This window comes from Martes martes (assembly GCF_963455335.1).
Source record: "Martes martes genome assembly, chromosome: 5".
In the NCBI taxonomy this organism is placed as follows: domain Eukaryota; kingdom Metazoa; phylum Chordata; class Mammalia; order Carnivora; family Mustelidae; genus Martes; species Martes martes.
Genome location: NC_137892.1, coordinates 90,126,470 through 90,143,083, shown reverse-complemented (window position 1 = coordinate 90,143,083; position 16,614 = coordinate 90,126,470). Strand labels below are relative to the sequence as shown.

At 38.6% G+C, this 16,614-nt stretch overlaps 1 protein-coding gene across 2 annotated transcripts in view; it reads left to right on the top strand.

The window, feature by feature from the left end:
* CTNNA1 (catenin alpha 1) overlaps positions 1-16,614 on the top strand; it is a 183,379-nt gene that overhangs the window by 57,653 nt on the left and 109,112 nt on the right. For both annotated transcript variants that reach the window (XM_080803534.1, XM_080803535.1), the window contains 4 exons: positions 2,699-2,865; positions 3,584-3,703; positions 11,593-11,862; positions 14,982-15,185. In XM_080803534.1, coding sequence (XP_080659660.1) covers positions 2,699-2,865; positions 3,584-3,703; positions 11,593-11,862; positions 14,982-15,185 — 761 coding nt within the window. The remainder of the gene's footprint in view (positions 1-2,698; positions 2,866-3,583; positions 3,704-11,592; positions 11,863-14,981; positions 15,186-16,614) is intronic.

Sequence of the window (16,614 nt, the reverse complement as noted above, 5' to 3'; positions counted from 1 at the left end):
GCTGGCATTTCACTTCTTCTTCAGACTCTTAGTGCTTTCTGCTTTGAAACTCTGTGTACTTTTGTGTCTTTCGTACAGCTCTCGTGTTAAAATGCCACATAATTTCTGTGTGATCACATTCTTCTTTTTCTGGATTATAAGCCACTTGAAAACAGATGGTCTTGTTCTTTGTATCCCCAGCAGTGGGTTGGTTTTGTCTGTACTAAGCTCTCAATACATAGGTGAAATTCCTTTTATTGTTTAAGGCCAATATCTCTTATTTAATATTAATATTGTTTAAGGTACATATTTTTTTTCTACAAGGCTTTTGAGACAACTTCTTCATGAGTAAATAGTCTTTCCTATCATCTTCCCATAGCACCTTGTCCACAAGGCTATTACAGTTCTGATTGCATTGTAATACTCCCTGATTTGTGAGCCCTTTGAGTTCAGGCGCTTTGTCTTAATCAGCCTTTAATTGTTTGCTTGTCTGTCTTCCCCCCTCCTTAGACTTCCATGAGGAGATGGGCTGTTTCCTGTGTGCTCTATCATCGACACCTAGTTCAGACTTTGATATATAGTGGGTGCGCAAATATTTGTTGAGTAAATAGATGAAAGAATGAGCTCATTTAAGTATCCTACAATAACATTTTTAATTAATTAATTAATTTAATTTATTATTTTTTAAAGTTATTTTTAAATTTATTTATTCGACAGAGAGAGGGGTCACAAGCAGAGAGGCAGGCAGAGAGAGAGGGGGAAGCAGGCTCCCCGCTGATCAGAGAGTCTGATGCAGGCCCATCCCAGGACCCTGAGATCATGACCTGAGCTGAAGGCAGAGGCTTAACCAACTGAGCCATCCAGGCACCCCTACAATAACATTTTTAATGTTATGTATCCATATAATCATTGTCACATATCTTTATCTTTTTATGTCTATACCTTAGGTTTAGGAAAATTTTTTCAACTATGAAATTCTTCGTTGTGAGTTATATCAGACCTTACATATACAGAGCTTGTCTTTATCTTAATACTGTATGGTGCTTCTGAGCTCAATTAATAAATGCATCTGAGACTGAATTTAACCTTTTTCCTCTTAAGCTCATATGCTGTAGCTAAATTTGGTAGGATTCTTCAGAAGTCACTAGGCTTCTTGAAAGTGTACTTTTTACGTTAGTGGAAGAGCCTGAGTGAATGGCCTTTAAGGCTTTAATCTGGAATGGGCACATTCAGCCAAGGGAAGGAGTAATTGCTTTACTGTAGTCACCATATAGGGTACTGTCCATATAACTGGTGGAACACACATAGTCCTGGCCCTCCATTTGCTTACAGCTATAAGAAAAGAGGAGCAATAGGCACTTAAAATGATAATTAATAGAAATGAATGACAAAAAGTATAAGTTATTTTACAAGTTTCTAAGAAATGTTATAAATAAATTCTTAGCATTTTTAAATTTAGGATTGTATAATATAACCTCAGATATTCCTAATAACTATACTAAATGTATTATGTATATATTTATTTTTTAGAGATTTTATTTATTTATTTGACAGACAGAGATCACAAGTAGGCAGAGAGGCAGGCAGAGAGAGAGGGGGAAGCAGGCTCCCCACTGAGCAGAGAGCCCGATGTAGGGCTCTATGCTAGGACCCTGAGATCATGACCTAAGCTGAAGGCAGAGGCTTAACCCACTGAGCCACCCAGGTGCCCCTGTATTGTATATGTTGTTAGTGCAGTTTTTAAAATTATGGATATAATACCTCTTCATTATAGAAAATGTTTTTATAAGTGCAGAATAATGTAAAGAGTCAGATTATAACCTAGTGTAACTGTTACTTGCCTTTGGATTCCTGTCTTTTCTCTCCCTTTTTTTAAAAACACGTTACATATATGTTTTGTTTTCTTTATGCTTATCGTTTCATCATAAATGTTAACATTTTTTCATATATATGTTAATATTTGTATAGTAGTCAATTGTAGGATATAACATAATTTACTTAACTAGGTGCATATTGTGCATTTGAGCTGTTGTCATTGTTTTACTCTGAGGAAAATGAATGAGTCATTGACTCAACTTTGTCTTCATATGCCAGTAAGTCTCTCTTGAGGTGATTAATGTAGTGTGGAGGTCTTCCATAATGGTTGCTGTGTTTCTGTATCATTCTGTGGATGTGAGGGTAGATCATATTAGATCCATTTTTTTCCCCCCACTGAAATCCCTCCCACACCTTAGGATCCATGTAATGCTCCTTTGAGGAAAGGAGTGTCTTTTTTTTTTTTTTTTTTAAGATTTTATTTATTTGAGAGAGTACAAGTGGGGAGGAACAGAAGGAGAGAGAGCAGGAGAAGCAGACTCCCTGTTGAGCAGAGAGCCCCAAGTGGGGCCTGATCTTGGGACCCTGAGATCGTGACCTGAGCCGAAGGCAGAGACTCAACCAACTGAGCCACCCAGGTGCCCCCCTGAAAAGGAGTGTTTTTAAGGCTCTTTATGTATAGCACCAAAATCACTTTCCAGATACTGTGCTTTCACCAGCAGTACATGAGGGTGCTTTTTTAAGTGATTGCTGTAAAACAAAAGCAAACAAAACAATAAAAATGAGAGCCCTTAAATTCTGTGCATGAACTATACAAGGTGTGAGTTATTATTATTATTTTTTAAACGTAGACCAGTTATTTGGTTCATTCCTGGTGGGTTTGTTTCTTCATGCTGTAAAACAGGTGATTTGATGAAGACTGCTGCAGGAGAGTTTGCAGATGATCCCTGCTCTTCTGTGAAGCGTGGCAACATGGTTCGGGCAGCTCGAGCTTTACTCTCTGCTGTTACCCGGCTGCTTATTTTGGCTGACATGGCAGATGTCTACAAATTACTTGTTCAGCTGAAAGTTGTAAGTACAGGCCTGTGTCTGTAATTTGTTCTTTCCATCACAGTGAGGCTGCTGCTGCCCATAGTTAATTCAGCATTCCTTAAGAGTTTGTTTTGGTTTTGAACTTGTTTTACTAAGTGGAGCAGGAATGTTTTCTTTTAGTTTCCATTTTCAGCTCTTCTCGAAGTGTACCTTAGACTGGCTGTGCTATGAGCCTGTGTAGTCTTGATTTTAGTGATGAACGTGTAGCAAAGGTACTGTTTTGACTCCTTCCCTCTGCAGTAGTGATTAAGCATTTCCTTTTACTGGAATTCCAGAGTTGAGAAACCAAGATGTGTTAAATTCTGTCATTTTAGATAATAGTCAGTATAATCCTCCCATATAGTAGTTGCTCATATATTTGAGGGCCATGTAAACTGAAGAGAAAGTTTAGACTGCTATCCGAGTAGCAGTTAAAAGAAATGAAATAGTATAGATCTTTTTTTTTTTTTTAAGATTTTATTTATTTATTTGACAGAGAGAGAGGGAACACAAGCAAGGGGAGAGGGTGAGGGAGAAGCAGGCTTCCCACCAAGCAGGGAGCCCAATGTGAACCTTGATCCCAGGACCCTGAGATCATGACCTAAGCCGAAGGCAGACGCTTAATGACTGAGCCACCCAGGTGCCCAGTATAGATCTTTTTTACATACAGATTTATTTTGTTTAGAATTTTTCTTATTTAGAGTTATGTTTTATATAGGTGGAAGAAGGTATCTTGAAACTGAGGAATGCTGGCACTGAACAAGATTTAGGAATACAGTATAAGGCCCTAAAACCTGAAGTGGATAAACTGAACATTATGGCAGCCAAAAGACAGCAGGTACAGTCATGATTTGGGGGTATATTAAAGTTGTTTATATTATTATCTAGTGGGAAAAATCGATTTTACTTAGGTTTTCTGAAGGTACCGGTACCTCTTTCTGCCAGTATAGTTCTATTAAAACATTTAACTTATGAAGTAAGTATCCTTTTTGTATTGTATTGTTAATAAACCTGTAATTAAGTTGCTTTCATGTTATGCTTCCATTTTAATTCTCATGAAAATCTTACTTTAAATAGCTTGGCAGTTTGCACTTGTGTCTGGAGCAGTGATAAGGTCTTTGTTATGTGCCTTCAAGGATTAACTTGATTTTGGTGGTAGAGTTCATTTCAGATTTTTTTTTTTAAAAGATTTTTATTTACTTATTTGACAGAGATCACAAGTAGGCAGAGAGGCAGGCAGAGAGAGAGGAGGAAGTAGGCTCCCTGCTGAGCAGAGAGCCCGATGCTATTCTGGGCTGGATCCCAGGACCCTGGGATCATGACCTGAGCCGAAGGCAGAGGCTTTAACCCACTGAGCCACCCAGGCGCCCCTCATTTCAGATTTTTAAAAAACCTTAAACCTGTTGAAAATTAGTGGAATTATTTGATTATGAGAAACTAACCCCATTCTTCCCCCATATTTGGCCACTTTTTAAGTATTTCTTATTAATCATCCTTAGTAGTTTCCATTGTGTTACGAATTTGTGTTGTGTGGCATATGGATCATTGTTCTTATTTTTCCAAGCTTTGCTAGCCCTTTGGAATTTTGGGACTTAGAGTGCTTTGAATGTGGTGTGTGCTGTAAGGGAGACACACATGTCACTATCCAGTTTCTTAAAACTTTGTAGTTCTGATTAAGCTTGTGCTTTTTCACAAAGCCCTGAAAAGATCAGTTCTGTTCTTGTTTGTGATAACAGGTATCGGTTAGGATAGTTCATGCTACATTTCACAGAAAACCCAGCTCCAAAACTGCTTGAACAGTGGGGGATTTATTTTCTCACCAATTAAAAGTCCCAAATTAGGTGTGATTTTTGAGGTGATTAAGGTTATAGATTATATGTCCTCAAGGATCTGGGGTTTTGACCTTTTCCAGCATTGCTTTGTTCTGTGTGCCCGGCACTGGACGGCTATAGAAGCTCTAGGCATGCTATTTGTACACATCACTATGTCCAGCAAGAAAAAAAAACTTTTCTTCCATATGTCTTTTTTTAATAAGCAGATGATATAGAAGCCCCTAACAGATTTGCCCTGAATCTGAATTGTGTGACATACCCATTCTTCATTAATCATTAGTGAGAGTAAAGCAGTTATATTTGTGACTCAGAGTCATGAAGACCTCCCTTCTACTGAGATTAGGGGAGGTATCCTTCTTGAGGACAGGACACCCAACAAGAGTTCTGATAGGCATGGGGAGAATGGAGTCAGTACTGTAAATGTCCCATATAGGCTATCCTCAGCTTTGGAGTCTTCTTAGTACCTTTCATTTGGTTATATTGTACCAGTATAAAAACTTTACCCCACCGATTGAGAAGATTAAATAATGTACGTAAAGTATTTAATAAGGTTATTAAGCATATTTCAAGCTTAGGTTGTGATCAGACTGGATCTGCGCATATGAGATCCTGGTTTTACATATCCGTTACTTAATATTATGCATGATAATACACCTAGATTTGATGTGTTGCTTGAGTTACTTAGTTTTTGTAGGCTCAGTGTGTTTTTATCACTTATCCCTGTGTTGGCCTATGTGTCCATCACATAAATCACAAGTAAGTTTTTTCTTTTTGCTGGGTCTGATCGGTTCCGAGTACTTATTCAATAGTATAATTCTGTAAATATGACATGCTGGCCCAATTAGGTTCATAGTTTATTTTGCTTAATGTTTATGATTTAAATTCTCATTTGAATACGTGAAATAAATGTTAGTTATATTTAAAAAATAAAGTTTGGTGAACAGTCTCACTGTCTTAAAACTTAGTCTAATCTTTGTTTATGAAGACTTACTATTTGAGGAAAGTAAGAATGTTTAGACTGACACTATATTGGCTATCTTTGCAAAGTAGTAGAGTAAGTAATTTGATGATATTCTTGAGATAGAACATAATGATAGACCAGACTTTTGTATGCTATGGGAAAAACTTACTCAAAAGTAATGGTGCCTGTAAGACTGGTGAATCACAGACCTAGACCCCTGAAAGCAAATAATACATTATATGTTAATTAAAAAAAAAAAAGTAATGGTGCCTTTTTTTTTTTTTTAAAGATTTTATTTATTTGACAGAGAGAGATCACAAGTAGGCAGAGAGGCAGGCAGAGAGAGAGAGGAGGAAGCAGGCTTCCTGCCGAGCAGAGAGCCTGATGTGGGACTCGATCCCAGGACACTGAGATCATGACCTGAGCTAAAGGCAGAGGCTTAACCCACTGAGCTACCCAGGTGCCCCAGTGCCTGACTTTTTAATTCTGTGTGCTGTGAATACATGAAGAGTTCCTTGAACATAATCCCTGATGTACTAAAACACAAAACGAAACAAAACCCAGTAAATTTTAAATATTTCTGAAATAAGATGTCGTTAAAATCTTGAAGTTACTACTTACTGGACGCTCTTAAATTTGCCCCTCCATATCTCGTTTTCACCCTTGTTCATCTTGTTCTCTGCCCCAGGAACCTGACCTGTCTGGACTGCATCTAGGGCTCCTCTGCCCTCTAGGTTCTGATTGGGTTTGGCCAGTGGGAACATCAGCAGGAGATCAAAGGGGATAGAAGGGTGAGGCTGGGGATGTATTCCCCTGGCTCCCCATCCTGCTTAATGATCATGGTGGCTAAAAGTCAGAGCCCCTTTTGGGTGGTATTCTCCATATACCTTGCTGTCTGGTTTCTGGTAACTGCTGCCTCTCTGTCTCATCAGGCCTAAGTGCTGTATCAGCCTTGTGGTTTCCATGTACTTTCTCTGTACTTTTTATGTTTTTATTTTTTTAAAGATTTTATTTATGTATTTTGACAGAGATAGCGAGAGGGGACCTAAGCAGAGGAAGTGGGAAAGGGAGCAGGGAGCCTGCTGAGCAGGGAGCCCAATGAGGGTCTTGGTCCCAGAACCCTGGGATCATGACCTGAGCTGAAGGCAGACGCTTAACCAACTGAGCCACCCAGGTGCCCCTCTTCATATCTTTTTAGCATAGTCCTTGAACCATGTTACTCTTATTTTGTTTTCTGCTGGTGTCTTAATTGATGCATGTTTCCATTTTAAAGTTTATCTTGGGTTTGTAGCATGTCCTGGTCATTTATAGTGTTCCTTGGGCCTAATTCTTAAACCTTTAGCCTTAACCTTCTGCAGTAGAATCCACTGAATAGGCCGGCTGTGGGCTCCTTTGTGACTCCTGATCATAAAATAGTCTTTTGTAGGACATGGGTCTTGGTGTGTATTCCTGTAAACTAGTGCTTTCCTTGGGAATTAAACAGCTATTTGATCCTAAGTTCCCAGCCTGGTGGAAACTTCATTCTCCCTTTTAGAATTGCCCACTGGTCTCCTTCAGTAACTGGCAACATTTTTTCACAGTGTGTGTTTTCTGGCAGAATTCCTATACTGCTGTATGCCTAGCCCCCCTTGACTGTTTTCACCTTTAACTTTTTCTTCTTTTCTCAGGCATGGCATGTATTAATTTACCTTCTCATTCAGGCTCTTAATCTTTGCAGACAGCCCCTAGTCCAGAAAAGGGGTATTTCCTCAAGAACAGTATTTGGGTGTGATGTATATACTGGCTTCTTTAGCCTCCCTTGTATCATTTAATCAGAAACCACCCATTGAGGAAATGCTAAGCCTCATAAGGTGTGCAGGCTCTTTGGAATTTATCTGTTTCTCCTTAAGGTTTTTCTGGTGCATGGTATGGTGGTGGGGGTGGTGAGGATGTTGCTGAGAATAATAATGATTAACTCTAAAAAGGTGTTTTCTATGTGCTAAACACTGTTACAAACCTTTTTTGAATACAAACTCATTTAATCTTTACAAAACAATATAAGTAGATCTATAATTGATCAGATACTCAATTTGTAGATGCAAGAACTGTAGTGCAGGGAGATTAAATAATTTGGCAAGGTCATTCATCTAGTCAGGTGGAGCCAGGTTTTAAACCCAGGCCCCAGGGGCAGGGATTTTGTCTGTTTAAATTGCTGTTATAATCCCTAATGCCTAGAACATTGTCTGGATGTGGTAGTGTTAGCTAAATATTTAATGAACAAGTGAATAAGCCGTTTGGCTATACTGCAGATCCACCCTGGAATGGGGTTCTAAGTTTGGTCCTAATCTGTTATTTTCTTGGGCTGGAGTATAATTTGCTCACTAGGAGTGTTGGATTTCCATGAGGCTACAGGCTCTTCTTTGAGTGTAAGGGTAAAATAGATGGCAGAGGTAAGGATGGGCCAGCATTGACCCTACTTCTTGTAAGGAAAACTGCCTGTGCCTCCTGTGGTCAACTCTGTTTCCTGAGTCTGCTCCAGATGGAATACTATGATGTTTATATTCCACCAACCCAGGTACATAGAGCTTGTTGAGATATTTGCCAAAAACCTAATGAACTCTGAGTTTCATGATTTCTTTCTCTCTCTTTCTTTCTTCCTATTTATTTATTTTTAAAGATTTTATTTATTTATCAGAGAGTGCACACAAGTAGGGGGAGCAGCAGGCAGAGAGAGAAGCAGGCTGTCTACTGAGCAGGGATCTTGATGTGGGGTTTAATCCCAGGATGCTGGGGTCATGACGTGAGCTGAAGGCAGATGCTTAACCTACTGAGCCACACAGGCAGGCGTCCCTCATGATTTCTTTTTCTGAAAACCTGAGCAGACACAGTGGTGATGGATACTAATGTGTTTTAAGTGTAAATAATCAGGACTGGCTGGGTTTGCCTATGGTCCCCCCCCCCCCTTTTTTAAGATTCATGTTTATTTGAGAGAGAGAGGGCATGATCAGGAAGGGCAGAGTGAGAGGGAGAGAGAATCTCAAGCAGACTCTGTGCTGAGCATGGAGCCGCACTCAGGTCTTGCTTGATCTTACAACCCTGAGATCATGACCTGAGCTGAAACAAAGAGCCAGTTGCTCTACTGATTGTGCCACCCAGGCTCCCCTGGCTGGACCTTTTGTTTAAGTATTTTTGTTTGAATCCAAGAGAAGATATTTGATCACATGGCTATAATTTTATATTGTTAAGAGGGAAATGAGAGGAAACTTTCTTTATTTGACTTTCTAGTTTTGGGTTAGAGAGAGTGCTATAGATTACTTAAAAGTTAGCTTTTATTTCTTGATCACCGCGTGGCATGGTTAGTTCAGATTACGTTTAAAGTAATCATTTCTTTTTCGTGTTTTCTGTTTGTTCCTGAGTCTGCTTAACATACAATTGGATTGTTACAGTTTGGGGGTCATGAAGGCTAAGGTGGATTAAGGGACTCTAGCTTCATAAGTAATCTATTAATTTCCTCAATAGCTCATTTTTTCACCAATCCAGATTACTTATCACTACTGCATATTTGGAAGATAATACTTAATGATGATTATTCTTCTGATAGTAAATCAAGTGCTGCAGCCTTGTGATGGTGCCCATTTTTCCTATCTTTACTTAATAAAATCTAGTTTCTTTGTTATGGCAAACTATTCTCAAGAGAAAAAGCAGAATAGTTTAGCAGTTAGGACAAATGATATTTAGTTGTTATTTTCCTTGTAGGTTGAAATATATGCCCCATACTTAGTAAATAGGAGTCTGTCAGACATAAATTTTGGTGAGGGCAGAACGTGTAGAAAATGCCACACACAACGCGTGCACCAGCTGCTTAAGCATAATGGGTAGACTTTTCCCCTTGTCACAGCTTGAGTCTTGAGATGATCGTCAATTCTCTAAATCTGTGAGGTCCTGTTTCTAGTTTAGTTTTTAGAAAGGTAAAATTTCTCATACCAAGCAAGGCAGTGACTTAAGGAAAGTCAAGTGTTGAATAGTAATTGTGGCACCTATTAGCTTTAGGTGACCAGAAATTTCTTTGGTAACCTTTATAAGACTATACTGATTTAGGTTATAGATACTTAAGGAAGAATTCTAAAGCTATTTGCAAAGCATCTTAGAAAACAGAGGACCGTGTATGTACTTAGAGGCAAATGCCTCCCTAGAAGATTTTAAGTCCCTGAGGTGGTGGTGGAGAGCAAGACATTTAGAAAAGGCCACACAGAACATACGCACCATCTGTTTAAACGTAATGGTTAGCCTTAGCCCTCTGTCATAGCTTGAGTCTGGAAATGATCACTGATTCGCTAAATCCTTAGGGTCCTGTTTCTGAATATTTAGCCTAATGTACTGTGCTACGGGGCATTTGGAGTGCTGTGAGCTATTACTTGCGAATTCAATTCCAAATGAGAAAAGGATTCTAGGAGGAAAAGTAAGCTGTCATATTATACAAGGTTTGAATGAAGATGCAAACCTAAAATACATAGTTAGATGAAGTATCAGAAAAAAGAAGCCAGTTAGGTGTCTCTAATGCTTAATTAGGAACTCCTCTAAAAAGATGAACTATTATTAAATGGCTTCAAATTGAGTTATTGACTTTGGCATTTCTTAGTTAATTTTCTCTTACTGTTTACACATGTAATACTCTTTTTTAAGACGTTTAAATTTGTATTGTAGGATTTAGTTGGCACAATTAACATTGATGTTCCAAGTTCACACATAAAATAGAGCAGATCTGGTGGTCAGAGTTATCACTTCTATTTCTCTTTTGTGGGGTAATCCACATTTACTAAAGACTTAAGTGTCCCCCCATTGTTGTTACTTGCAGTAACAGTGGGATACCAGAAATATCCTCTTCCCATCTTGCTTATTTGTCACTTACTTGGTATCACTTATTTGACACTTGGTGCATCCATTCAGCCTACCAAGTAGATGTCAGTATTGGAAATCATGCCAGGAACCTCAATTTTTTTAAACTATGGAATATAATTGTGGGGAAATTGAGAAAGAAAATTATGAGGAAATTGAGAAAGGACAGTTTCACTTAAGACCACATGTACATAGAGTATTACAATGAAATGAAAACCTTTTGGATAAAACTCATGGAGCACCTGAGCCTCTGCTTTATGTATTAATGACCTATGTCCCAAGGACATCTTTGGGATAGGGGAATGGAGGAAAGGGGGTGCAGAGTTATGTACTTGAGAGTGTAGCCTACTACATCCTTGTCGGTTGTAGTTCATGTACACCTGTGGTATCCCATCCCAATTTTGCAGAACTCTTATAATGAATTTTTATAACTTAATAAAAAATACTCAAATGAAATCTTAACTCTGTTTAAATGTGTCTGAATGGTTTTTCTAATTCGGTTGGAATAGGTACATACATTTTTATATAGTTGTAATGAAGATGCTAGTCAGTTTTATGTTTTGGTTTTTAGTTAGTGCTGTTAGATGCTTTATATGCATTATCCCATTTGATCCTCAGAACAATGAAAGAAGTGTATTGCTCCTATTTTTTAGCAGGTTAAACCGAGTATGGTGATTTTAAAGAGATTCCTATTTTTATTTTTTATTTTTAAGAGATTTTTATTTTTAAGTAATCTCTACATCCAGCATGGGGCTCGAACTTAAAACCCAGAGATAAAAAGTCACGTGTTCTACGCTGAGCCAGCCGGATGCCTTTAGAATTTTAATAAATAAGATTACAATAGGAAAAAATAGAGCTGGAGATTCAAGCCCAGCTCTGGGTGATTTTGAAATGTTCAAATTCTTCCTACTAATCCATGCTACCTCCTTTGTTATGAAGCCAGACATTCATGAAACTGTTGTGTCTAATTAGTAGAATTTCTCACTTTTCAGAATTTACTGACAAATTTTTTTATGACTAGAACTCACATAAAGACTGTTGCAATTTCTTGTTTTACAGGAACTGAAAGATGTGGGCCATCGTGATCAGATGGCTGCAGCCAGAGGAATCCTGCAGAAAAATGTTCCAATCCTCTATACCGCATCCCAGGCATGCCTACAGCACCCGGATGTTGCAGCCTATAAGGCTAACAGAGACCTGATCTACAAGCAGCTGCAGCAGGCGGTCACAGGCATTTCCAATGCAGCCCAAGCCACTGCATCAGATGATGCTTCCCAGCACCAGGGTGGGGGAGGAGGAGAACTGGCATACGCACTCAATAATTTTGATGTAAGTTATGCGTGGGAGGCAACTTCAGGTTCTTGACCATCTGCTCAAAGTTAAGAGGTTTCTAGGGAAATGTGATCATGGTTTCTGATGAAAGTTCATTTTCTACCTAGATTTGCAATCTATGTCAAAAGAAATTTTAGAAATCATCGGTCTACTTGAACGTGACTGGGCCTACAACATTTTTTCCTTTTTCTTTCCCTTTTTCTTTTCTTTTGTTAAACTTCTGAATTCTTTTTATGAAACTTAGTTTCCTGTGGGATCATTATCTGTTGAGGATATGAGTTTGGTTTATTTCACCTAAGATTTTAACCTTTCAGCAGTTGTAAAGCTTTGGGAAATGGAGGCAGAGTGCGTGCAGACTTGTCCTCCAGGGGCTCACAGTCTAGTGGGAAAGACAGATATATCATAAGTGATTACGACAGAAGTGTTGACACGTTAATCTTACTTGTCTGCCTAGGTGCACTTCTCAGTGACTAAATTGTGATAATATATGAAATTTAATCAAGTGGAAGCAAATTTGGGCTTAAAATACAGTGTAATTGGGGCACCTGGGTGGCTCAGTGGGTTAAGCCTCTGCCTTCGGCTCAGGTCATGGTCTCAGGGCCCTGGGATCGAGCCCCACATCGGGCTCTCTGCTCAGCAGAGAGCCTGCTTCCCCCCCTCTCTCTGCCTGCCTCTCTGCCTACTTGTGATCTCTGTCTGTCAAACAAATAAAAAATATTAAAAAAAAAAATACAGTGTAATTCCATATAGTTATCTTTTATAGTTGATGCCCTGGATCTGTTCTGTGTATAGATTCTCTGTACACACATATATACATACATATATCAACTCTTTCTTGTGGTTTTTTTGTTTTTTGGGTTTGTTTGTTTTTAAACTTCTACCCACAATGCTTCATGGCTTCCAGTAGATGGCAGCAGTTTTTTTTTTTGAAGTTTTTTGTTGTTGTTGTTTTAATTCTAAACCCACTGTTGGGTTACATCATCATCATCATCATCATCATCATTATTATTTTTATTATTATTTTGATTAACATAACAGAAAATTGCCTTCCATGTGGCCAATATCCTTTCATAAGTAGGAATGCTTTGAAGTAGAGAATGTACATAACGGAGTGCATTTTGTTTTTAACAGTTTTTCCTTGCTTATATATTTTCCTCCTTTGACCTTCCTTTTCTAACTTTTGACCCTTTATTTTGGCATGTGTAACTGAATATTGCTGATACGCATGACAATTTGTGACTTCATAAATCATAAAGACAGTGTTAGAATAATTCTACAGACCATGGTGTTTTTCTTGGAGTTTTAATCATTAAATGACTAAATGTTAAATCATTAAATGATGCATCTTAAAATTTAGTGACCCCTTTTTCCACTCCACTCAGATTTGGCAGTCTTAGGTATTGGGCCTCTTTGAAGGCACTAAGGATTACATTTGCCCTGACTTGAGTTGTAATTGTCAGGGGCTACTTAACCTCTTAGGACTAGGCTGAGACTTCATAAAATGAGGGGGTTGGATGAAGTGATTATAGGCCCATTGCAGCTTAATGACTTTTAACATTCTGTAACCATTTATTCCTCATTCTTACTGGTCAGAAGGCATTGTGTGTTCGGGTTTTTTTCCCCCAAGGAACTTTATTTATTTATTTATTTATTTGACAGAAAGAGATCATAAGTAGGCAGAGAGGCAGGCAGAGAAAGAGGGGGAAGCAGGCTCCCTGCTGAGCAGAGAGCCCGATGTGGGGCTCGATCCCAGGACCCTGGGATCATGACCTGAGCTGAAGGCAGAGACAATACATTGAGCCACCCAAGCACCCCTGTGTGTTCAGTTTTAACAAGAAAAATCTTTTTTTTTTTTTTTTTTTAAGATTTTATTTATTTATTAGAGAGCATGAGAGGGGGTAGGGTCAGAGGGAGAAGTAGACTTCCCACTGAACAGGGAGCTCAGTGGAGGGCTCAATCCCAGGACTCCGGGATCATGACCCGAGCCAAAAGCAGACACTTAATTGACCAAGCCACCCAGGTGCCCCAACCAGAGAAATCCTGTAATAATTTAATCTGATAAGAAAAATGGTCAGCTGAAATGTGTAGGTTAATAATGAACTGGAGGCCTTGCATGTTCAATTTTGAAACTGAGGGTTCTTGGGAATGGGAAGAAGAAATGTATAGTTACTGGAAAGGGCAAGCTTTTTTAAAAAAAAAAAACTTGGCATTTAACTTGAAATCAGTAAGAATAGTCTCCATAAAGAAAAATTAAAGACACAATATTTGCACAGACATTTACCAGTGTGAGGATAAATTGTATTAAACGGAAAAGTTGGAGGGAGGCCAGTAGCTGCTGTCCTGGGGGTATTGATGTTTGCCCTTGTACCTAAAGCTCGCTTGTGACCTGTCCTTACTCACCACTGGTAAAGCTGGGTTTAAGTGGAGTCATGGGAGTGAAGAGACAGAGGGAAGGTTTTATTCTTACTGGGCAGTTATAACTCACAGAGTGGCTTTCTTGGAATGGATTGCTGTCATGTCTTACAGATTACCTTGAAGTCTTTAAGCAGAGAGTGTCTCTAATTTAGACCTAATAGGATAAGTATGAGACTGCATTATCTATAAAATTTGGTAGATGTATATGATGAGGAAAATAGATTGGAATTGATTATAAATGCATTCCTTTCTGAAACTGAGGACAGAAGTCTGTTTTTATTGTTTTTTTTTTTGTTTGTTTGTTTGTTTGCTGTGAAACAGTTCTGCTAATGTCATGTAACAGTTTTATACTCTGTATATAGAAAAGGAAAAGAGCTAACTTATTTCCATACAATGATCATTTTACTAATACTGTAGAGGCTGACATGTAATATGTTCAGATTCAGTAGTGTGAACATGATTTTAATGCTGACATACTTGTGTTTGCATTTTGTGGTATGGTGTCTTACTGAAGCCCCGTTCAGCTGGATAGTATTGCTTGCAGTGCCTTCTTTGAGAATCTAACAGAAAGTGTAACTTTATTTTAGGCATTGGAATATTTGTATTAAATCTTGATGTTCCTGATCAACACTTCGCTCACTTTCGTTAATAATGGAGTGAACATGATCAGCACTAAGATTCAGTTAACACTTTCTCTGCAGAAACAAATCATTGTGGACCCCTTGAGCTTCAGTGAGGAGCGCTTTAGACCTTCCCTGGAGGAGCGCCTAGAAAGCATCATTAGTGGGGCTGCCCTGATGGCCGACTCGTCGTGCACGCGTGATGACCGGCGTGAGAGAATTGTGGCTGAGTGTAATGCTGTACGCCAGGCCCTTCAGGACCTGCTCTCAGAGTACATGGGCAATGTGAGTATCAGAACTTTTTTTTGAAGTGAGAGTATAACAGATGCTGGATCTGAGATATTTTAACTAAAAATGGCAAGTGTGCTCTTGGTTGCTTGGCCCGTTAGGATGGGGCAGATTTTTCAAGGAATGGATAAAAAAGTAAGTGGCTTTCTATGTTCCCCTTTCCTCCCAACTTTTTTTTTTTTAATTAAAGATTATTTATTTCTTTATTTGACAGAGATCACAAGTAGGCAGAGAGGCAGGCAGAGCAAAGGGGAAGCAGGCTCCCTGCTGAGCAGAGATTCCCGACCCAGGATTCTGGGATCATGACCTGTGCTGAAGGCAGAGGCTTTAACCCACTGAGCCACCCAGGCGCCCCTGTGTCATTTATTTTTATAAACACGCACATACATGCACACACACACACAGCCTTTTTTTCCATTTAACATTTGGATGTAAGTTGCAGACATTGTGTTGGTTCAGCTCTAAATACCTTAGCATCCATGTACTAAAGTTAATGACTTTTATTCCCTAAAATTCCATTATCACATCTAGGCTGCCATCTAATTTTAGGCAAAAGAGAATGCTGAATATATTTATAGTTGGTAGTTTTTTTCATGAACCATATAGAATGTCATAAGAAGAGGTAATTACCAACTACAGCTGTATTAGGTGAACTGAGTAGTGGTTTTGAATTTTTAGGGTTTGTGTTTAAAAATGAGTGCTGTAAAAAAATTTTTTTTTCTATAGATAATACTTTACTTGTTGATTTTTATCTCTATGGTCATTACCTTCATTTTTCCTTCCCAGATACTTCTGCCATTCCAGTTATTTAATGCTTAGAGTTACTGTAATTTAGACCTTGCACCCAATATTCACTGTTGCAGAAAAGGAATAAGTTAAATAAAATTTAAATAAAATTATTTTAGGGACACCTGGGTGGCTCAGTCCGTTAAGCCACTGCCTTCAGCTCGGGTCATGATCCCAGGGTCCTGGGATTGAGTCCCACATCGCGCTCCTTCCTCAGCGGGGAGCCTGCTTCCCTCTCTGCCTCTGCCTTCCACTCTGCCTACTTGTGTTCTCTCTCTCTCTGACAAATAAATAAATAAAATCTTAAAATCGTTTTCAAGGGAAGAGAACAACACAGACTAATTCTCACCAGTGGTTTTTGGTTGTTTAATGCTTTTCAGGAAAAGATCTGGTATTTTTTTATGTATTCATTTGCCATACATCTTACTTGTTCACTTATATGCGTATATAAGTGAACATATAATGGTAAGTCATAATGGAATTCCTAGGGTGAAGATGAATGCTTTAGTGTGTTTATCTTTTTTCGACCATATTGTGAAATTAGTGAAGCATACTGAGTTTTTTTTTTAAGCCATTGCCATGTTTTGATCATATGCAGTCTACCTCAGAAAAGTGAGATTAGAGGCTTAGTTAAATCAAA